Below are 25,042 nucleotides of genomic sequence, written 5' to 3'. Positions count from 1 at the left end.
ATTTTTCCTGTGACACCTCTTTAAGTGACGCGAAACGAAAAATTTCCTATTGGCCAACTTCAGGGCCTATTTTCTCAGAAACCAATAGAAAGATCCAAAATGCCCGACACACTTTGATAGCCTATCGTGTGCTGAGTGATGTAGTGCAGTTTGTTTTGATGTAAGAGAGAACACGGATGCGGGTAATTCGGCGAAGCGAACATCGATAATTTCAAGTTTGACGGCTCGCGCGCGCTGATCAAAGCGATAAATTCCCAATATTTTTATATATTTGGATTCTACATTTCATAACCTTTCCAAAGATATATAGTTATCCATGGTTTCACCGAAAAAGACGCGCATACGAAACATTTTCTGAACGGCACCCCAAGAGGTTATCAGTAACCTTAACACATTTAATGATGTTGCAATTAGCGAAGCGCACTAATGACGTCACAGAATTTGACCCCCGGTGTGAGTCAAAATTCGGACAAACAAATCGCTCTGTAAGAGCAATGTATGGTTGGCGGGCACTTTGGAGGCATATTTAGCGATTGTTTCACAAAACCATGGCCAGATTGGCTCGGACTTCGGAAAGCCTTACCTGTGCAACGTAGAAAGCTTAAACCGTGGTTTGAAACAAAAGGTTTGTCAAACAGAGCGATTATTCAATAAATGTGTAAAATGTTTTACTCTCAGTTATTGAATGGATTATAAAGGCCCGATTTGCTGCCGGGATTTGCTGAAAGAAAACATTTATTTTTATGAGAAATGCAAAACGTTTACACTGTTCTTAGTGGCACATTTTGCAACACAACAGAGCTAACCTCAGATTTATGCCACCACAAAATTACACAAAGAAACGCTCGTCCGATCGGTCCCCTTGCCTGACCCGAATATTTAAAGAGGTCAATTTCGTTACACAATTGTCGCGGCAAATACATAGAGGATATTACATGGTTGCGCGGAGATATGAAATTTATCTTCGAGTGTTCAAATCTATATCAGATATCCGTTTTGAACACGAGAAGATAAATTTCATATCTCCAAGCAACCATGTAATATTCTGTTTATTATATAGACCAACTAATTACGATGTTTTTGGCGATTCTCCGAAGATTTCCGAGGATTTTCAAAATGTTGTCTGAAGGTCGTACGAATGTTTCCGAACATTTTCCGAAAATTTCCGAAGCTAACCGAAGATTGCCGAGGAAGATCCGAAGATTTTTCGACTTAATATCGAAAAACTTTGGCTAATTGAGCTATGAAACGTGGCAAACTGCGAGATGATTGGTCAAAAATGATATCCACACATGTGTGGATACCATTGATATCCACACATGTGTATATACCATTTTTCTCGATTTGCTACCACTCGCTAAAGCACTGCATTCTATATAATAATATTTAATATACACTGTTCGAGCTCGGCAGCTGTAGCTGCAGTCTGTAATAGTAATGGGGATAAATAATAGCTTTATTTAAATCAAACCCGCCGTCAATTCCATTAGAAAGGCGTTTGAATAGCATGATATTTTCGCCCTCTATCTATCATGTGTTCGTGTTGTAAAATAAAGGTTGAAAAGGTTTAAGTTCACTTTTACCGCGTAGATTCAAAGCCAAAGGAAAAATGAAGTAATGTTTAAAGCGCGAGCACAAGAGGCACTGTATTCAAAGTGTATTGTAGGTTATCACGTTTAAAATAAAAGTTTAAAAGGTTCTAGTTCACTTTATACCGCGTAAATTTGTAAAATAATTAGAAAAATCATCAAATCGGAAAAATAGGTAGAATCGCGTAGAACTCGGAGAATCGGAAAAATCGGAGAATAACAATCGGTAGAATCGTATAATCGGAAAAATCGGAGAATCGTGTAGAACTAGGAGAATCGGAAAAATCGGAGAACAGCAATCGGAAGAATCGTATAATCGGAAAAATCGGAGAATCGTGTAGAACTAGGATAATTAATCGGAAAAATCGGAGAATAGCAATCGGAAGAAATGTATAATCGGAAAAATCGGAGAATCGTGTAGAACTAGGAGAATCGGAAAAATCGGAGAATAGCAATCGGAAGAATCGTATAATCAGAAAAATCGGAGAATCGTGTAAAACTAGGAGAATCGGAAAAATCGGAGAACAGCAATCGGAAGAATGGTATAATCGGAAAAATCGGAGAATCGTGTAAAACTAGGAGAATCGGAAAAATAGGAGAAATCGGAAAATCGCAAAATAACAATCGGAAGAATCGTATAATCGGAAGAATCGTGTTGAACACGGAGAATAAGAATAATCGGAGAATCGGAAGAATTGTACGTCACAATTCATATATTACTATTCTCCGATTTATCCATAATCGCATGCACTCTTCTGAAACAGATCGATCGGATGGCCGGCGATCAGTGCCGTCAAATTCGGGAAGAATTCTAAACTTCTTGCAACCGACGATCTTTCCGGTGCCTAAATGAAGCAAACATACAAGTGCAATCCTTCGCAATTATATAATTCGATAGTAATTCGCTATCCGCCGCTTAAATTTCTCGGCAGCCTGAATAATTTTGCAGTGGAAATCAAGGTGTCATTACCGGATCTTCGACTAATAAATTCAATTTTGGGCCATTTTTTGGATACCTTCAATCTGTTTTTCACTTACTAAAGCAAAAATGTTTGAAATCTATCATTTTTCGAGCCTTTCGAGAATCTCGGCCTCAAATTGTGCCTTTCTCGCCCTTTTTTCTTGTCAAGAATGCGTCCCCTCCATACAAAGCCTTTGCCAAAACTAAAATTGTTGTTCGACTCACGACTCACTGTGGTGAAATCTATTTTTAGTAATAGTGCGCTTCGCTAGATGATGTTGCAATTCTAAATTGTGCAACTCAGCAGAAATAATCAATTGTCACGAAATGAGTTCCCTTTGGTCCCGGGGGGGGGGGGTACTCGAAAAGGTTTTATACGGGGAGGCTCCGCCCCAAGTTCTAACCCCTTACCCTTTTATATACCATTTTTGACAGAAATTGTACCCCTTTCGTATACCTGTAACTAAAAAAAGGTACCCCTTTCATATACCTAAGAGACATGGCGTGGACTTAAAATAGGACGTTTTCTTGTCATTTTTATGTAGCGCTTAATAAATTAAAATAATACAGCCATAAATTGCGTCTGTTCGAAATATTTTAATTAAAGACCCTTTTAAATAGCCAAATGACAGATTTCCATACCCTTTCATATACGTAAACTCGTGAAATCCCTACCCTTTTATATACCTGAAGCCTGAAAAAGGTACCCCTTTCGGTCGGAGCCTCCCCGTATAGGCCATTATAGGGAGTTTCCCCCCCCCCTCCCTGGCCTTTGGTTAACTATTAGTAACGTTTTAGTGTGTGAAAGACTTGTACGAGTACAAATTTGCGTTGTTAATCGTTTTAGGTTAAATTAATATTAGCGCCTAAAGACTTGTACTAGTAAAAATTGCGTTCTTAATCGTTTTAAACTACACTGCCTTCGAGCGCTGAACCGCTTACATTCTTAATTGGTTATGTGACGTAAGATTTGGGCTACTCACGTTTTTGATTCTTATATAATGTTTGTAAATTTGACAAGTCACGTTTTTTCTACAGGAACGGAAGTGCTGAAGCACAACTATAGAGTGACACTTTACAAGTCACGCGCTTTGATCACCCACAACGGAAAGTATTATAATAGTGCGCTTCGCTAGATGATGTTGCAATTCTAAATTGTGCAACTCAGCAGAAATAATCAATTGTCACGAAATGAGTTTCCTTTGGTTAACTATTAGCAACGTTTTAGTGTGTTCGTGCGGGTAATGTTTGACCTCCTGACCTCTTTCAGTGCTTTGGCTAAATTAAAGGCACGGCGCCGCACAATAAAATCTTTAGAAAAGTAGTCACTTGAGAAACACACAAGTCGTGTTTGCGTTAGTCACGGAGTGAACGTGACATGAATTTCCTTTACCACGTCATCTTTTGCTTTAAAACCACATGCCTAGCCGGAAAAAATGCCTGCTTACGCATGCAAATATTTATTTTGTTCCGAATGTTTAATAAAATAACCCAAACCAGTTCATTTAAAAGAAAGCCAAATCACGCCAAAATAAAGAGTAGACTATAAAGGCTATCCCATTGTGTTTCTCCGTTTAGCGTCTTCCGACAAGCTTTTGGTAATTCCCCTGGCGCGATGACGTGTATCCCGTGCTTTGACACATTCTTGCTGAGCTTGCAACTTACGTTTCGATAACGTTTCGATTCTCAAAATACCGTAAACTCAAAACAAAAATTGGGATATCCAGAAAATAAGTCGTTGTTTTGCAATATTTAACACGTTCCGGGTAAATTGTACGACTTGTACTCGCTCCGAGCCAAACGCTTGAATAACACAACAATGAATATTTCACACAAACAGAGCGCAGAGTATTCAAACTGAAAATAGGTGAATGATTATTTATAGCTACAAGCGAGAGATCGCGTGACATGGGTCTGACGTAGTGGTAGTTTTAAATAGCTTGGACATGTCCAAGCGGTCTTTGTTTTCGCCATGTGATTTTAGGTTAAATTAATACTAGCGCCTAAAGACTTGTACAAGTAAAAATTGCGTTCTTAATCGTTTTAAACTTCGCTGCCTTCAAGCGCTGAACCCCTTACATTCTTTATTGGTTATGTGACGTAAGATTTGGGCTACTCACGTTTTTGATTCTTATATAATGTTTGTAAATTTGACAAGTCACGTTTTTTCTACAAGAACGGAAGTGCTGTAGCACAACTATAGAGTGACACTTTACAAGTCACGCGCTTTGATCACCCACAGCGGAAAGTATTCCCTTGAGAAATTAAAACAGTCCCTTGAGAGTTAACAAGAATGCAATCCCTTCCGGTTCAGATTTTAGCCCATGTAAACGCTATTCTACTTCTTTTTGCTTGTAAACAAGCAAAAAAAGTCGAAAAAAGTGAGGCGGACTGTTAACAACGAAACGTCCCAGAAATGAATATATTACTAGTAATAACGATACGTTAAGTAGTGCGACCATGTGTATTTTGTATAGAATTATCTTTTAAAAATGTTGTGAAATAAAAGAAACTTCAGGAATGTGAATTCCAGAAATGAGTTATGTTTTATGTGAAATATTGTTTTTCAATCCGGTCAGTGTAAAATGCAGACTGCAGACCAGGGGTAAAATACAGGCCGAGGGTAAAGTAATGAAATATGAGTCACATTGCCATTTTTTCCCTGCCGGCTAGCTGCTCCAAATTTCGAAGAAATGTACGCCAGACAACGCTTCGCATGAGCTACCATGGAAATGAGGTGGTGATAAATGTCATACAAAATAGATAATTTGATCAAAAGCTATCAAATTAACTTTTTGATATGTTTAAAAACCCGGTTTAACTCATTTAACTGGACGGTTTTAGGATAATTTAGAAAAATAATTCTCTTTTATACCATGCCGACACAGCAAGGTCACGTTCAGCTATCAAATTAATCCACCGCAGCTCTCACCTGAACTCTCAAGTGAATGTGGAAGAAGTTAAAAGTCCTTGTGTGAACCTATACCTCAGGGAAGGGTGGGGTGGGTGGGGTGCATATTATATACTTTGGTTCAATTTTACCTTTGGTAATGGACACTTCTTCATATTAACTTCAAACAGTTCACTTACTGTCGATTGCATCTACCTGTGAACGCACGCGCCAAAAACATGTTTTCAAATGATGTCAAACGTCAGCGTTTCAGGTGTCAAACTTTGAAGTTTAGCAGTTCGTAACGGCAACTTTCTCGCTGAATGATTCAACACATTCCGGTTTCGAAATGGCGGAAAGATGAGATATAGAAACTTCTTCTGAGAAACTGATGCTGATCTGTGTTGATATGCATACATAGGTTCACTTGAATCATTTCTAGTGTAAAGTTTCGCCCGTACTCGGTGTTTATGGTGAGTATTTTGAGTGCAAAAGTTCGCGTTTCGGTCGGCTAAACTTCACAGTTTTACACCTGAAACGCTGACGTTTGACGTCATTTGAAAACATGTTTTCAGCGCGTGCGTTCACAGGTAGATGCAATCGACAGTAGCTTGGTCCTTAAGAGAAACCAGTATTCATGTCATGTCTACCTTTATAATATATGTCTACCTCAATAATATGGACACCACCATAATACCAAACACTCAGCTCTGCCCACTTAAAAAACGAACATGTAGGGAGCTAAATTGTGGGAAAAATGGAAGAAAGAATTTTCACTGAAAACAGCTTTTATATATAATTACATGCCTAGTTACTTACAGCTTTGTATGCGGCACAATTAAACATGACTGCTTTCCTCGTAATTGCAGAAGAGGGCAGCTCTACTGTTTCAACAAAGAGAGACTTACCAATTTCAAGTTCTCAGTATGCTAAACCAGTAAAGTTTGTGACGACAGACCTTCGAGGTTAGTAATAAATAAGAATTTTTAACAATAACTGTATGTTCCAGTGTCATAGCCTTGAACAAGTTTATTTGTGGAAACGAACTTCTTGTCGAGAAATTGCAAACCAAGTCCAGGGGGAATGAAAGGACTTTCAACCTTGAAAGAGTGTAAGAAACTTTCAGTAAAGTTTACATTGGATTTTGCAGTAATCACTATCAAATCATGTTACCGGTATCTATAAATACACTCTGATTGGCAAACAGTCTGATTTCACATTTACATGCAAACCAAAATCGAACACAGGCTTATATGTGAACTCTAATTAAGTGAGTGTGGAAAATAAAAGTGCGTGAAACACAATGAAAACCATGCAAGGATTTATAAATTGTTGTGTTCGACGAAGGAGAACGCTGTCCTAATCCGTTTACAGTCAAGGTTTTTGGGCTATCTATGTAATCTCGTTCCCAGATCTCACGGGTAGACGAGCCGGAAGGCGAGATCTGGTCAAATCCGATTTGTACCACATGATTGCCTGTCAGGAATGTGGCAGGCAAGTCAATTGCGCATGCCCGAGACAATTCTAAGAAAATGGCAATCAAATGAATAACCAATGCTCAACCAAATGAATAACGAATGCTTTACCATTCTGGTCTTTCCTGGAATATTTAATCTAGCAGGGTATTTTACTAAAGAATAAAGCAGAAGGCAATCATGAAAGCTTAAGTTCGGGTTAAAAATTTATTTGATTTTAAAACATTGTTCATTGTTCATTCGGCGGTTACATACAATGGCCAGACATGTCTAGATTTTATGCAAATTTGATCGGGTCACGTAATCGAACGTAAATATTCATATGGCGGATTCTCTGTTGCTAAGCAACGTTGTTCATTAGAAATAGCTTTATTATGGTACTAAGAACTAAAAAGTGAGGCGGACTGTTAACAACGAAACGTCCCAGAAATGAATATATTACTAGTAATAACGATACGTTAAGTAGTGCGACCATGTGTATTTTGTATAGAATTATCTTTTAAAAATGTTGTGAAATAAAAGAAACTACAGGAATGTGAATTCCAGAAATGAGTTATGTTTTATGTGAATTATTGTTTTTCAATCCGGTCAGTGTAAAATGCAGACTGCAGACCAGGGGTAAAATACAGGCCGAGGGTAAAGTAATGAAATATGAGTCACATTGCCATTTTTTCCCTGCCGGCTAGCTGCTCCAAATTTCGAAGAAATGTACGCCAGACAACGCTTCGCATGAGCTATCATGAAAATGAAGTGGTGATAAATGTCATACAAAATAGATAATTTGATCAAAAGCTATCAAATTAACTTTTTGATATGTTTAAAAACCCGGTTTAACTCATTTAACTGGACGGTTTTAGGATAATTTAGAAAAATAATTCTCTTTTATACCATGCCGACACAGCAAGGTCACGTTCAGCTATCAAATTACTCCACCGCAGCTCTCACCTGAACTCTCAAGTGAATGTGGAAGAAGTTAAAAGTCCTTGTGTGAACCTATACCTCAGGGAAGGGTGGGGTGGGTGGGGTGCATATTATATACTTTGGTTCAATTTTACCTTTGGTAATGGACACTTCTTCATATTAACTTCAAACAGTTCACTTACTGTCGATTGCATCTACCTGTGAACGCACGCGCCAAAAACATGTTTTCAAATGATGTCAAACGTCAGCGTTTCAGGTGTCAAACTTTGAAGTTTAGCAGTTCGTAACGGCAACTTTCTCGCTGAATGATTCAACACATTCCGGTTTCGAAATGGCGGAAAGATGAGATATAGAAACTTCTTCTGAGAAACTGATGCTGATCTGTGTTGATATGCATACATAGGTTCACTTGAATCATTTCTAGTGTAAAGTTTCGCCCGTACTCAGTGTTTATTGTGAGTATTTTGAGTGCAAAAGTTCGCGTTTCGGTCGGCTAAACTTCACAGTTTTACACCTGAAACGCTGACGTTTGACGTCATTTGAAAACATGTTTTCAGCGCGTGCGTTCACAGGTAGATGCAATCGACAGTAGCTTGGTCCTTAAGAGAAACCAGGATTCATGTCATGTCTACCTTTATAATATATGTCTACCTCAATAATATGGACACCACCATAATACCAAACACTCAGCTCTGCCCACTTAAAAAACGAACATGTAGGGAGCTAAATTGTGGGAAAATGGAAGAAAGAATTTTCACTGAAAACAGCTTTTATATATAATTACATGCCTAGTTACTTACAGCTTTGTATGCGGCACAATTAAACATGACTGCTTTCCTCGTAATTGCAGAAGAGGGCAGCTCTACTGTTTCAACAAAGAGAGACTTACCAATTTCAAGTTCTCAGTATGCTAAACCAGTAAAGTTTGTGACGACAGACCTTCGAGGTTAGTAATAAATAAGAATTTTTAACAATAACTGTATGTTCCAGTGTCATAGCCTTGAACAAGTTTATTTGTGGAAACGAACTTCTTGTCGAGAAATTGCAAACCAAGTCCAGGGGGAATGAAAGGACTTTCAACCTTGAAAGAGTGTAAGAAACTTTCAGTAAAGTTTACATTGGATTTTGCAGTAATCACTATCAAATCATGTTACCGGTATCTATAAATACACTCTGATTGGCAAACAGTCTGATTTCACATTTACATGCAAACCAAAATCGAACACAGGCTTATATGTGAACTCTAATTAAGTGAGTGTGGAAAATAAAAGTGCGTGAAACACAATGAAAACCATGCAAGGATTTATAAATTGTTGTGTTCGACGAAGGAGAACGCTGTCCTAATCCGTTTACAGTCAAGGTTTTTGGGCTATCTATGTAATCTCGTTCCCAGATCTCACGGGTAGACGAGCCGGAAGGCGAGATCTGGTCAAATCCGATTTGTACCACATGATTGCCTGTCAGGAATGTGGCAGGCAAGTCAATTGCGCATGCCCGAGACAATTCTAAGAAAATGGCAATCAAATGAATAACCAATGCTCAACCAAATGAATAACGAATGCTTTACCATTCTGGTCTTTCCTGGAATATTTAATCTAGCAGGGTATTTTACTAAAGAATAAAGCAGAAGGCAATCATGAAAGCTTAAGTTCGGGTTAAAAATTTATTTGATTTTAAAACATTGTTCATTGTTCATTCGGCGGTTACATACAATGGCCAGACATGTCTAGATTTTATGCAAATTTGATCGGGTCACGTAATCGAACGTAAATATTCATATGGCGGATTCTCTGTTGCTAAGCAACGTTGTTCATTAGAAATAGCTTTATTATGGTACTAAGAACTAAAAAGTGAGGCGGACTGTTAACAACGAAACGTCCCAGAAATGAATATATTACTAGTAATAACGATACGTTAAGTAGTGCGACCATGTGTATTTTGTATAGAATTATCTTTTAAAAATGTTGTGAAATAAAAGAAACTACAGGAATGTGAATTCCAGAAATGAGTTATGTTTTATGTGAATTATTGTTTTTCAATCCGGTCAGTGTAAAATGCAGACTGCAGACCAGGGGTAAAATACAGGCCGAGGGTAAAGTAATGAAATATGAGTCACATTGCCATTTTTTCCCTGCCGGCTAGCTGCTCCAAATTTCGAAGAAATGTACGCCAGACAACGCTTCGCATGAGCTATCATGAAAATGAAGTGGTGATAAATGTCATACAAAATAGATAACTTGATCAAAAGCTATCAAATTAACTTTTTGATATGTTTAAAAACCCGGTTTAACTCATTTAACTGGACGGTTTTAGGATAATTTAGAAAAATAATTCTCTTTTATACCATGCCGACACAGCAAGGTCACGTTCAGCTATCAAATTACTCCACCGCAGCTCTCACCTGAACTCTCAAGTGAATGTGGAAGAAGTTAAAAGTCCTTGTGTGAACCTATACCTCAGGGAAGGGTGGGGTGGGTGGGGTGCATATTATATACTTTGGTTCAATTTTACCTTTGGTAATGGACACTTCTTCATATTAACTTCAAACAGTTCACTTACTGTCGATTGCATCTACCTGTGAACGCACGCGCCAAAAACATGTTTTCAAATGATGTCAAACGTCAGCGTTTCAGGTGTCAAACTTTGAAGTTTAGCAGTTCGTAACGGCAACTTTCTCGCTGAATGATTCAACACATTCCGGTTTCGAAATGGCGGAAAGATGAGATATAGAAACTTCTTCTGAGAAACTGATGCTGATCTGTGTTGATATGCATACATAGGTTCACTTGAATCATTTCTAGTGTAAAGTTTCGCCCGTACTCGGTGTTTATGGTGAGTATTTTGAGTGCAAAAGTTCGCGTTTCGGTCGGCTAAACTTCACAGTTTTACACCTGAAACGCTGACGTTTGACGTCATTTGAAAACATGTTTTCAGCGCGTGCGTTCACAGGTAGATGCAATCGACAGTAGCTTGGTCCTTAAGAGAAACCAGTATTCATGTCATGTCTACCTTTATAATATATGTCTACCTCAATAATATGGACACCACCATAATACCAAACACTCAGCTCTGCCCACTTAAAAAACGAACATGTAGGGAGCTAAATTGTGGGAAAAATGGAAGAAAGAATTTTCACTGAAAACAGCTTTTATATATAATTACATGCCTAGTTACTTACAGCTTTGTATGCGGCACAATTAAACATGACTGCTTTCCTCGTAATTGCAGAAGAGGGCAGCTCTACTGTTTCAACAAAGAGAGACTTACCAATTTCAAGTTCTCAGTATGCTAAACCAGTAAAGTTTGTGACGACAGACCTTCGAGGTTAGTAATAAATAAGAATTTTTAACAATAACTGTATGTTCCAGTGTCATAGCCTTGAACAAGTTTATTTGTGGAAACGAACTTCTTGTCGAGAAATTGCAAACCAAGTCCAGGGGGAATGAAAGGACTTTCAACCTTGAAAGAGTGTAAGAAACTTTCAGTAAAGTTTACATTGGATTTTGCAGTAATCACTATCAAATCATGTTACCGGTATCTATAAATACACTCTGATTGGCAAACAGTCTGATTTCACATTTACATGCAAACCAAAATCGAACACAGGCTTATATGTGAACTCTAATTAAGTGAGTGTGGAAAATAAAAGTGCGTGAAACACAATGAAAACCATGCAAGGATTTATAAATTGTTGTGTTCGACGAAGGAGAACGCTGTCCTAATCCGTTTACAGTCAAGGTTTTTGGGCTATCTATGTAATCTCGTTCCCAGATCTCACGGGTAGACGAGCCGGAAGGCGAGATCTGGTCAAATCCGATTTGTACCACATGATTGCCTGTCAGGAATGTGGCAGGCAAGTCAATTGCGCATGCCCGAGACAATTCTAAGAAAATGGCAATCAAATGAATAACCAATGCTCAACCAAATGAATAACGAATGCTTTACCATTCTGGTCTTTCCTGGAATATTTAATCTAGCAGGGTATTTTACTAAAGAATAAAGCAGAAGGCAATCATGAAAGCTTAAGTTCGGGTTAAAAATTTATTTGATTTTAAAACATTGTTCATTGTTCATTCGGCGGTTACATACAATGGCCAGACATGTCTAGATTTTATGCAAATTTGATCGGGTCACGTAATCGAACGTAAATATTCATATGGCGGATTCTCTGTTGCTAAGCAACGTTGTTCATTAGAAATAGCTTTATTATGGTACTAAGAACTAAAACGAAATCTTCTTGACTTGTGAGGCGGACTGTTAACAACGAAACTTCCCAGAAATGAATATATTATGATTGCGTGCACGAGCTCTAATTTGCATAAAATACAGACATTGAATTTCCTTGAGGGTGCAGCGCATGTTCAAATTTTAAAGCTGTGACAGCCATGTTTTGAAACAGCCAATCAAAAAAATTGAATTTTCTTGCTTGACCAGATCTAGCCTTCCGGCTCTTCTACCCGCGAGATCGGGGAACAAGATTACTATCTGTTGAGGACTGTATACACTCTCAGGCTATTTGAAACACAACTTTAATCGTATCCTAATCCGCGTCAACTTTCGTTTACAACACTTCTTCGCCTTTGTTTTGATCTATCTCGCATCCTTTTTCCTTTCCTACTTCGCATCATTCGCTTCTTCGACTGCTTAGCTTTGGCCCTGACATGCAAAAGTGGTTTGACATCATCTAAAATGAAGCCTCAAGTTGCGTGCTACATGTACATAACGGACAGTTATTACTGCAATGAGTGTCCATTAAACATTATATTATTATTATTATGCATCCGAGTTCTTTCTGCTAGAAAAAAGTGTGCGACAAGGTTGCCCTCTGTCAGGTCTACTTTTCATTCGTGGAATCGAGCTCCTCGCCGGTGCTTTACAAAAAGATACCACAATTAGAGGTATTCAGGTGGGCCACAAAGAATTAAAAATCACACTATGCAGATGACACAACAGTCTTTGTACGTGATCTTGACTTCGTCTCCCAGTTACTCAAGCTCTTAAGTGGGTTCAAAGATATAAGCGGTTTGGAAATCAATAATCATAAAACTGAAGCAATGTGGCTAGGGTCATGAAGAAATTTGGCTAGGGTCATGGAAAAATGTACGGCGTACATTTTTTGTATGATTCCGAGAAAGCTATTAACTTAAAAACCAAAAATCCCTCTTTCGTGCTTTTTTTGATGGTTTCTAGCTTGGATTGGATAGATTGTCCGTGTTGGTGAAAAGATTGTCCGTGTTGGTCAAAAAAACCGCATTTTTTAGGTGTTTTTGACCTTTTAAGGTCTATTGTAAGCTAAAATAGCTCCAAATCACTGAAATCGGCCCTCAAAACACAAAAATGCATGCTTATTTCTCACCAGAATCACGTTTAACAACTTTTTAGCTCGTGCATGCGCACAAATCAAAGTTTGGACGATAAACCATCCTACCACTTTAGGCTTGTCGTTTTTTGTTAATTTTTTTTCGCTTTTCCTTTTCTTCTTCTTCCTTTCTTTTTGCTGCAGTGTTTGGCCTTCTAGCAGGCTTCTTTTAAGTAGAAGAATTTCCGCGAAAGCGTAAAGGAGGCAAGAACTACTTACCATGGACAAGCAAAGGGTGGAAATAGGCAATTTTCCTCTGAGTTTTTCGCTAAAAATTAAAAGCGTTTTGGTGCATATTTCAAGTTCCATTAATCTTATCGCGCTGGTTTAGGTATATCGTTGTGCTTCACAATTCAAGCATAGATGTCGCCTTTCTGGGTGAAAGATGATGACGTCACAAGCGGGACAAATGTCCCGATCCTTTGTGGCCGGTTTAGGCCGGTGCAGGAGTCAAAGGGTTAAGCTCAATTTTACAGACAAAATACGAATATTGGAGCAAACCCTTTAAACCTGGAAAAGACGAAATCTCACACTTATTGGTAAAATTAACATTGTAAAAACATTGGGTCTTGCCAAACTGATTTACAGTAATAATAAGATCACAATATTGTCAAAATATTGTTAAAAACTGTGTAGCTTTATCGACCTTGTAAAAAATTCCGTTCAAGTTCTAATCAATCAATCAATCAATTTATTAATGTCATGGCGTGGGATGAGGCTGCCCTCTCTATCCGAGCCAGAGGCTCATGTAAAAAAAGGCTTGTGGTTCGTGATTGGGACCACTCTGTGCATCTTGGTACTTTTTATTACAGTGATGCTAAATATATAAACTGCACCAATATTCTGTTACAGATTTTAGATTGATTACGGGAGTACGTATTCTAAAGTTTGAAATCGATTTGTGCCTGTTTTTGGTTAAAAATCTACAAATGAGTTTTCCTCACTTGCGCAGACAAAACAATGAGAAAGGAGGTTCAGTCGAACACAGCTTTTCAGACCCATCTACGATTGGGATGGTTGTCTTTGACTGTCTGGTGCACAAGTATCATGTAAACATGCAAGTATGATCGCATCCATGCATGTCTGCAAGATCGCTGGAATAATCACATTCAGTCACTAATCCAGGAACATTTTCAATGCACATTTAAGTTGGATGTTATTTTGTCGAAATAAATGTATCGAATTTACTGTAATGCATTTTTTTTTCAGCAAAGACCTTCAGAAAAGTAGCTACTTCCCTTCCCTTTCCTCCCAGACTACTCCTGGAGCCTTTTACCCTACTCTCGGGCTCTCCCGCATTCTGCTCCTCGCCCTTCCTTCCCAGCGCTTTGGTTAATGTTAACAAAACAAAATGAAACAAAACAACAGCAATAAGCTCAAGAAAATCGAGAACTGGCCTAAGGCCCCTCATTAAACAATTCCGAAAGTTGAATTTTAAGGGCCTGTTTCTATGGAAGAGAGTTGTCCCTGGTAGGAGGGTTACCCTCTCCCCCGAGTCATCTTTTGCCGAGTGTTATATGAGAAAGTTGTCCCTGTTGATTGAGCCAAAACTTGGCCCTCTCGATTCAAAATACTGGCGAGAGGAGTTTTAAAACATCTATTTTGGCTGCTTTTTCTAAAATCAGGAACACTGAATCATTGACCAAGTCCATTTTTTGGACTAATTTACCGCCAACGTAGATTCCAATTTATCTGCAATTTTGTTTTTGCCGATTGTAGCGTTTGCACATGCTCCGTATGTGTCAACTTGTCCCTGGTAGGCGAGGCAAAAATAACCAAACTGTTTATATGGAGAGAAAGTTACTCGTTCCCCAGGGTCACCCTACACCCAGGGCCACCCTACCCCCCGAGCCAACTTTGCAATTTCTTATGTAAACATTTCGCAGCTATTTATAAAGAAACATATGAAAAGCTCTCTCATCGGGGGTGGCTCGGTATGGAGGGTAACCCTCCTACCAGGGACAACTCTCCTCCATATAAACAGGCCCTAAGTAATGTGTGCACTTGTTAGGGGCCCACAGACGGTGTTTTCGTGCGTTTCTAAGGTGCTAAGATCACTGTGAATGATTTTCTGATAACATGCAAAACATAAATAATAGAATTTTTTATTGATCACGTGATCACGGGCGTGGCACAATGACGCCACATTTGCTTTCTGGACTGAGTAAAGATTCTATTATCTATAAACGCAAAAGATGCTGAAACATCATAACCGAGAATGTCCCAGCAGCGGGTTAAACAATATACGTCAGTGGGCCCTTAAGGCGGGAAAGGAAACAAAATTAGAATTTAACAGAATAATAAATTGAAAATCTTTTGCAAAAGAGTCAGATAAAATTAATCAACTACATTTCGATCTTAGCCTTTCATCAGGTTTATGAAATGTGTTTTGCAGGCTTAGTAGAGGAAGCGACTGTAGGATCCAAATGTAACAGCCCCAGCAGGTGGTCAACAGTAAAGGCTTCTGTTGTTGGGGTGCTGCGTAGACGACTACATTATCTCAAGAAGCAAGTTGGTATAACACGATATCCTTCCAAAGCGGGTGAGTCGCAAGACATGAACTTCAAAATAACTCAAACTATGACAGTAAAGTACACGAAGGTTGGCAGGTAAGTAGATAGATCGATAGATAGATAGATCTGTCATGGTAAAATCCCATTGGCAGTCATATTTCTCCTTACGGACAACTCCATAAATGGGACAGAAACCAGTATAGAACCGATATCTATAGTTCACTTGGTGCCACTTGGTGTTTATATTACGAACACATTCCTAAAATATGGACACTACTTCACTCTGTCCCTTTGTTGTCCTTACTAACGATGCTGACTGTATTGTGAATGAGAAAGATGTAATGTTCACCATGTCATGACATGTGGGAGACGCAGTCTCCAAAGGGAATCGAATCGACGACCTCCCAAATACTGGGCGAGCATTCTATCGACTAAGCTACCAAGACGATTTAAAGGTTGACTGTTACTAAAACTAATATTCTTGAATAAACTCAGTTGCAGCTACAATTTTTGAAACTAACTAACTAAGGTTGGTAGGTAGCAGGTAGGTAGGTGGGTGAGTAGGTAGGTAGGTAGGTAGGTAGGTGGGTGAGTAGGTTGGTAGGTAGGTAGGTAGAACCGATACCTATAGTTCACTTGGTGCCACTTGGTGTTTATATTACGAACACATTCAAAAAATATGGACACTACTTCACTCTGTCCCTTTGTTGTCCTTACTAACGATGTTGACTGTATTGTGAATGAGAAAGATGTATAAATGTTCACCATGTCATGACGCGTGGGAGACGCAGTCTCCAACGGGAATCGAATCGACGGCCTCCCAAATACTGGGCGAGCATTCTATCGCCTAAGCTACCAAGACGATTAAAAGGTCGACTGTTACTAGAACTAATATTCTTGAATAAACTCAGTTGCAGCTACAATTTTCGGAACTAGCTAACTAACTAAATAACTTCAAATGAGTCGAACCTAATGCAAATGACCAAAAACAATAGGTTTTGCTCATCCATTCGACTCCTGTGAAGTTCGACGTTTGGCACGGGCCTAAGACTGCAACTAGCGTAAAAGAACTAGTACATAAGACACAAAATTGTTAATAAAAAAAACATACTGCAACATGCTCGCTTCTACTGCTGATGGGGTATTCGATATTCTTGTATCATTAATGGTTAAGTGCTTTTCAAATCCACATTCTGATGTCTTCAGGCGATCAATAACTTCTTTACTCTTAACATAGGTAGATGAACTGAACTGTACATATATTTCTTTTATTTCTACTCTTTTTGCAGCGAATAAAACTGTGGTAATGCAGAGAATTCGTAGGGACTTGGATTCACCTGCACACGAAAATTATGGGGAAGAGATAATACATCAAATAGAGATCGAAATTTGTTGTATCGAAGTAGAATCTAAGATAGTTCAAGCTATCATGATCCAAGAGCTTGATAGAGGTATTAACCATTACCTAAGTGACCGCATTGACGAAGCTCGGAAGAGCCTGCGAAATGTTTTCACAAAAATGTCAGTGGCTGATGCGCGAATGTTTAAGTTTTCAACTGGCTATGGCCTGCAAGTACTAGATCGTGGAAAAGAGATCTTTCTCAAGGACCATGTTAGTTGCTTAGTTAAACATGGGACATTACTTTTAGATTCAAGTAAAGGTGGGGCACAGTTATACATTGGCTTGCTAAACGTTGTTGGAGCTTTTGCCGTGACAATCTCTGAGTACGAAATTGGTAGGGAAACATTTTCCATGTTGATCTCTTTGCATCGTAAGACAGATATCACTGGTCATTTACAGGACCTGGGAGCTGCTTATAACAACGCAGGGTGTATATCATTAATAAAGGGTGACTTAAACCAGGCAGAGTTTTATTTTGAGACTTCGTTGAAAGAATTAAAATCTGAAAAGTTTCAACAGCCTCAAAATTCGTCACTGGAGGTCATGCTTATTGCAGTACAGAGTAACATCAGCCGGCTATTGCTGATGTCACGGAATTTTGGCGAAGCACTTGAAAAACAAGAGCAAGTAGTAAAAAGCTGTAAAGCTAAGGAAACCAACACACTGCCCCTTGAACTTGTGTTTACAGTGCTGAACAACCAAGCCGTGTTGCATACTACCCTTACCAACTTTGGGAAAGCAGAGGAAGCATTGAAATGGCTGATTTCGTACTGCATGGAGATGAACAGAGAGGACTCCGATTTTCTTCTGAATTTTGTATCACTGCATCTCTGTGAGGTGCTTCTTCTCGCTGGAAAATCAAAACAAGCTGAGAAAGCATTTAGTTCTGAGATTTTTAAAACGGTACGTGGTACGGAATTGGCTCTACTGTTTGGAGAGCTCCATGTCAATGTAAGAACTGAGGCATTAGAAAAGATGATAGACGTGCTTGTCAGCAGGGGTGAAGTCAAACTTGCCTGCACCTTACTGGACAAATCTGTAAACAATCTCATGAAGAGTTTTGGAGCTGATCATTTCAATGTTGCTTCGCTGCTGTACAAGCAAGGAACAATTCTAAGTCTCATTGGAAAGGTTTTGAGTTCGGTTGAGAAATTCAAGTGTTCCATTGCCATCTTGGAAAACATGTTTTCCGTAGGGCATCCTCTTCTTCTCAAGTGCTACATGTCTCTTGGTGATGTGGCTTTGAGGTTGAAACGTCAAGATGAATCGTACTTCTATTTCCAGAGAGCCATGGAACACATAGAGGTCTTATACCAAGTGTCATTTGCCAGTCAGTTGTCCAGAAAGTATGTGGAAATTACAAAGAATGCCAAACCTACCCAAGGAAGGAGGGTGCGTGTAGATAAAACTGAAGGTCTGGTTGAAGATCTGGTTGCTGAGCATGGGCTCGCATTTGCCGTTTTGTTATCGCGACTATTTTTCCAGCATAACAGTTGTCCTTCAGAGAGAAGGAAAACCAAAGGGAAACAGCCACTTTTATCAAAGAGCAGGAGGGGTCAGTGCTCAGAAGCCATGGAGATCATTTCCTTGAAATATACACGCGATTTTTTACAGAGTGGACAGATGTTCTTCCGTCAAGGTATGACAAAAGAAGCAACTGCCTTTTTCCAACAAGCTGGGAAATATTGTGAAACATATCATATGGTCCAAGGTCCTCCTAACCCATGTCTTGCACGCCTATATAGCGTAATCACCAAGAAAGGCCGACTTGGAAACGAAAAAACACTGGACAATAACCATGAGTTGATTAACTGTCTGGAAGAACTTAGTGAAATCACGACGGAGCTAATCACTAATGGTAGATCCAAACGAACCAGTGAAGACACAGCAATGATGGCATCTGATTATCAGCTTAATTTGAAGCTCGTGTTAATTTTCCTAATTCTGTTATCCATTGAGCTGAAAATGATCGATACCACTTTCACCGCATACGATTTGTATTCTAAACTTTCTCAGACTGACGAGAGTTTACTGCTATTCCTCAATGGTGGAGTTCAGATTTATGCATCAAGAATATCAATCACTTGCAATGGGAAAACGGCTGTGCAAGACGTCCTTGTATCATCCACAATTGGTATTAAGGAAGACGACTCAGAATGCCCTGTTCCTAAAAACCAGTTGTTCAGAAGTTTAGCCTGCAAGAAGAATGTACCAACCGACAACTTTTTGGTTACTTACAATTCATCCATTCTTCTGGATACGGATGATCTGCAGGCACTGGAAAGAAAAATATCACTTTCAGTCCAAGAGTGCTTTCAACTGAAGTGTTTTGAAACTGGTATTGAAGGCAGTGCAACTCAGGTAGTTGTTGATCTATCTTCGAAGTCCACCTGTGACTTCTACGACATCTCTTCAACTAGTAAACCCATTGAGCGTTTGTCACTTTGTGTATCACAAGAACCCAACGCTGAAGTTTCTCATGGAGGAGATGTTTCTGAGATTTCTACGGCCATGTGTCAGAAGATCACGTGCCTGACCTTTGAAGATGAGCACACAAGCTCTTTCATATTCAGCAAAAGTGTTCTATCCCTTCTTCAGCAGTATAATTCTGGAAAAATTTCAACTCTCTCGGTTGAAGGTCAGTGCCTTTCCATGACGGTTTTCCATCCAGTTAAAGCTCGAGTGACGTTGTGGCGTGTGGATAACTGCATCAAACAGACAGTCCAGCTCGTACAAGCAGCAAGGCATGGCCGAACAGGTTGGACAATGCCCCAGCAGACATCCTGTGAAGACCTGGTTGGAATTAGTAGTGAAGCTGACAGGTTCTCTTGGCCAGACATTGATCACTGGGCAAAAGCATATCATGTGAAATTCCTGAATGACGATGGCGAATCCAATGAACCACTAGACTTCTCAAACGTGCACTGTGGGCGACAAGGGATCATCTTTGATGGACGGGACAAGAGATGTGTTCAAATTTCTAGTGACGAAACTGTAAGTACTTGAAGAAAAGTTGTTATTGGAGCCCATTAGATGACCGTCTATCTTGTAATGTTAAATTTCTTAAATGTCCTGCAAAGATGGTAGAGTAGTCTAGATTTTCATTCCTGGAAAGTCTACTGACAGATATACAGACATTCTTGTTTTATGTATACTCGCAAGTGGGTCATGTCACTTTGCAAGACATACCGTATTTTTTCGATTAAGCACCCAACCTCGAATAAGCGCCCACCTCTAATAAGCGCCCACCCTGTAGGTTAGAAAAGTTAATAAGCGCCCAGCCTCGAATAAGCGCCCACTCCCCATTTCCCTCAAAAAATACTGAAGTGCACAAGAGGAGTACTTTGTTTATTATTGAAATTGAAGTACTACTAAGAGACTTCCCCTGGAGACCGTGTTTCCGTAGTAATTTACAGAAACTTTCAATGAACAGTTAAAATTCTGCTTTGGTAGATCTACACGTTTTATTATCGTTCATTGTTTTGTTGTAAAATAAACTTACTACTTGCGAGAAATGGCGAAAAAATTTAGGCGCCCAGCCTCGAATAAGCACCCACCTCGAATAAGTGCCCACTCTCAAGGTCCAAAAATTTAATAAGCACCCAGGGCGCTAAATCGAATAAATACGGTGTTCATACCCAATGTAAATGTTCAGAGGCTTCACAACTGGGAAGATCTTTTTCAGTGGATTCCAGGTTATAAATATTTTAAGTTGTATGTGTGTGGTGCTGGGCATAGACGCCCAAATTCATGTACACAGGTTCACATCTTCGAATCGAATCCCTCTTAAGCCCAGGATTTAAGTGGAATTTCTTTGTAACTACTTCAGTTGCCTCGCCTCAGTGAAATACTTATTTTATTTTGAATATTTGTCACCGCCATTTCCATAGACACAAAATCATACATAAACTGGTTGAACTATATTAACTTTATTTATTACTCTTTAACTTAAGGCCCTATGTGCCACGAGGCACGAGGAGGTTAGGTACTCTTTAACTTACTCATAATTTTAATGATGAACCTAACTTAAAAGGGGTAGTATTGCCACTGTTGATTCATTTGCATATTGAGGCATTTTCACTGGTTTTCACCGGCTCCTTATGCGCTATCTTTGTTATGGTCTTTTGCTGATGAGAACTGCAAAGTTAACCTGATTTGATCGTTTCATTTTGTAATTGCTAGGAAGAGAAAGAAAATCTGAGGATCTGCCTAAACACTAGTGCCCTAGAAGCTCTAACGGTCATCAGCGACATGTGTGTATCACATCAGCTCTATGGAGATGGGACACAAGGAGGTGATGATGTTACTACCGTAGTCCCAGACAGAGTCGAAACAAGTTGCTGGCCCAGCTCCTCTCAAAGTCAATTACAACATGAAGTCATTTCCAGTAGTTTTAAGCCAATGACCTTGAAGTCTGAAGTGATGACAAGTCACTATTTAACCTTGGAGGCTCCGGTCTCAGCTGCTGGTGAAGAAGAGCCATGGACACGTGAAGAAAAGCCCATGGCCAGGGAAGAAGATGATGATGGTGAGCTGGAGAGGAGTCTGTCTGAAAAAGACCGAACATCAAGACGTTCTTTCATTGCTGAGTTGCAAGGAACTTTGGAGAAACAAGAAACATCCAGTAAGTCGAATTTCATGAAACATGAAGAAGTGACACAGAAAGGTAGCGACGTTGCAACTGAGGTAAAGAAAGCAGGAACACGTCATATGGCCAAGTCCGTTAAGTCCGGCAACAGTCCAACACGCATTGACATCACCTTCAGTAGTTTTGAGCAATCGCCGTTTGATGCTAAAACTGAATTACAAACGCAAAGTTTATCTGAACTGTGGTCACATGACGGAAAATCGAAAGCAGCAAGTGATGAAAACGCATTAGGTAGGCAGTTTTTTGAAAACGAGAGAAAATCAAGAAGCACTTTCATTTCCAAGGTAAACGATCCAACGATAGATGAAATATCGCACAAAACAAAAATTCTGGAAAATGAAAATAGCCGAGCTTGTGAGAAAACTTCTGGAAAACAAGACTTCGTAGAAGACGCATGTTATGATGACACGCACAAAGTTGAAAGGGCTCGTCTCCCTGGAGCAAGTGATCATATGCCGCTGGAAGACGATAAACGGAATATCCCTGAATCCACTGCGGAGAATGTATTACCCAAAGTTGAAGTAGAGGTAGCCACATTTCTTAATCTGTGTCAGTCAGATAAACCTTCCTCCACTTACAATCAAACTCAGCATCAACAACGAGGCAATCTGCACGAGGTTCATAGGCCAAGAACTCACACAGCACCATTCGTGGAAATGGACAGATCAAGCCCCCAAATCGAAGCGATAAAAGACTATGCCTCAAACGGAAGTGGTATAGGATTAGTTGGGGAGGAAGCATTTGCAGCCAGAGCTTTAACCCGAGGTGACGTAAAGTCACTTGGCATCCACCAGAAACCTCCACTTCCTCATTTCCCACCTCCGGTAGCTGATGAGACCCCTGTAATGCAAAGTAACTGCTACATTGATCAAGGGTGTGTAGGATGTCCACATTCAACTCATCTTGAAGATTATATTAAAGCATTGTTTGGCAGTGTTTACAATGAGATGGATTCGATGAGGAATGAGTACCACAACAGCATCAGTGCTAATGGAACAGTACGATCCCCTACAGTGAGTGCATGTCAGCAGTCTTCAATGGAAGATTCTAGGTCATCTCTCCTTGGAAGTCTTCAGCAGATAATGGCCAAAACTGTCAAACTGATTGCTGTAATTGATACTGTCGGAAAGCAACCCCAGCAAGAGCTAAAAGAAATTGAAAAGGTGAACACACAAAAAGAAGCAAAAGGGAATACAGATCAGGAGCAAGCATTAGCAAAAGTGGTAGAAGATTCAAGGAATCAAGAAGAATCCAGTCAAGAAAATGAACAAACCCCGGACACCGAGAGACAATCCATATCTACACCTGTACACGGAAGTCCACGACCTGTATGCAGCCATTATCAGCACCGGTGTTTAGTACGTTTCCCGTGCTGTGGGAAGTTCTACCCTTATCATCATTGCCACAATGAGTCGGAGGATTGCAATGATGATCAAGCGATGGCCATCAATGCTAGACATATACGATGCACCATCTGTTACCATGAGCAAGTGGTGAGATGTTAATGTGTTATTTATACCTTAAATAGCAGTTTTCGATTGAGTGTCGTAAAACCAAAACCACATACCACGATGGCCAGTCACACAGAACACAGACAATCGAGCGAACCCATCAAAATGTGAAGCAAACACGTTTGCTGGTGTGATGTGAGAGAAATTGTATGTGAGCGAGTAACAATTGGTTTTGGTTTTACCTAGCTGTTTACTTCAGATTAGAAGAGAAAGTGGCAGGAGAGTTTTAAACCAGTCACTAAGCGTAGTAAGGTAAAGACTGCTTTCCGCGAGCCAAATGGCTCATCAGGTTGAAACTTATCCCGGTTTCTGTAGCATTAAGCGGCAAGGAGTATTTCTACTCTCCCCTGGATGGGATGTTAGTCCATTGCAGAGTTACCCACAGCAGCAGTACCCATTTATACACCTGGGTGAAGAGAAGCACCATAAGAGTAAAGTGTTTTGTCTAAGAACACAACGCAGTGCCCTGGCCAGGTCTCAACCCGGTGCACTAACCATTAGGCTGCCGCGCCTCCCATAAGCGTAGTAAAGCAAAACCAAAACAACCGGGAATTACTTTCGTCACGCAATTAACATTCGCTCAATATATCCCATATGTTATTCGTTTGCTGATCAAGATCAGGTTTTGCTAAGGAGGCCCAGTGGGTGCCTGTCAGATATTATCAACTAAAGCCGTAGTGTCCCGTGTGCAAACATATTGGAAGCTTTTACGAAATAACACAGTAACATTAAATAAAACAATAAAAAATCCATTGGTTCGTAAGCCAAATTGTACAGAGAATAACTCAAATAATTTGAAAGTTGTGTGTTTACAAGTTAGCAGCCAGGTTAAAAACGCAGGTGAATAGATGATTTAAATCCTAATCTTACGGTAGCTAGAAGGTAAGGTTTGCACAGCTCACATAAAAGAATGTGAGCTAAAGTTTGGTTGGAATACGCTAACGTAAAAATCTCCTGATTCTTCCTTCGTCAGTTAAATGACAGACTGATCACAACGTAGTGTTACATGTTGTTTAAACTACATACCATTTCTGCTGACAATATTTTGTTTAAAAAATTTTAGGTGGACGAACAAAGCCAAAACTGTGGTGGTTGTAAGTCCAGAAAGTCTGAAGATATCTGTCCCACCTGTAAGCGTTTTACGTCGGTTGACAAAAGTCCATTCCACTGTGATAAATGCGGTATCTGCAGGTAAGGTGGTGGTGAAGACATAATGAAAATTAAATCCAGCTCATACGTGGTTTCCGTTCAAAGGAGTAATCAACTTGGGCCAAATTTTGAGGAAATTTGGAAGCAAGTAATAAGTTAGTTTCTTTCCAAAATATATGTGCAAATCGACAACGAAACTGAATTTGCAAAAATTTAGGTTTGTCGATTTCATAGAGCTGCTAGGGAAATATCCAACAAAAAAACGCCAACAGGACTAGAACTGCTGTTTCTCGATTCTACCAGCTACCTCGATGACCTTTGTTTCAACTCGAAGTTGATAATATTTATTGGATTTTGGTCCAAGAAAGATCCACTTCGCTTTACCTAAACTACGCCCTACACCATATATCCTTCACAGTCGTCCTTTTGCCTACCCTAGATTGACTTATTCTGCGCCTTTTGCAGGATCCACAGAGACAGATCGTTTCATTGTGACGTATGTAACGTTTGCCAGGGCAAAGGTCTACAGAGTAAACACAAGTGCAGACCGGACTCTGGACACGACGAATGTTGCATTTGTTTACAGGTTAGATTTTTGCTATTAACGTTTACAATACCGCTTCA

At 39.6% G+C, this 25,042-nt stretch overlaps 1 protein-coding gene across 2 annotated transcripts in view; it reads left to right on the top strand.

Moving 5' to 3' along the window:
* The window catches only part of LOC144652472 (uncharacterized), a 42,888-nt gene that overhangs the window by 7,657 nt on the left and 10,189 nt on the right, over positions 1-25,042 (top strand). For both annotated transcript variants that reach the window (XM_078512477.1, XM_078512478.1), the window contains 8 exons: positions 6,310-6,405; positions 8,687-8,782; positions 11,065-11,160; positions 15,591-15,737; positions 16,998-20,104; positions 21,293-23,251; positions 24,333-24,460; positions 24,884-25,004. In XM_078512477.1, coding sequence (XP_078368603.1) covers positions 6,310-6,405; positions 8,687-8,782; positions 11,065-11,160; positions 15,591-15,737; positions 16,998-20,104; positions 21,293-23,251; positions 24,333-24,460; positions 24,884-25,004 — 5,750 coding nt within the window. The remainder of the gene's footprint in view (positions 1-6,309; positions 6,406-8,686; positions 8,783-11,064; positions 11,161-15,590; positions 15,738-16,997; positions 20,105-21,292; positions 23,252-24,332; positions 24,461-24,883; positions 25,005-25,042) is intronic.

This window comes from Oculina patagonica, chromosome 4 (assembly GCF_052425735.1).
Source record: "Oculina patagonica isolate OP01 chromosome 4, crgOcupat, whole genome shotgun sequence".
In the NCBI taxonomy this organism is placed as follows: domain Eukaryota; kingdom Metazoa; phylum Cnidaria; class Anthozoa; order Scleractinia; family Oculinidae; genus Oculina; species Oculina patagonica.
Note: the sequence above shows the minus strand (reverse complement) of the source record. Positions and strands in the feature narration are given on the sequence as shown.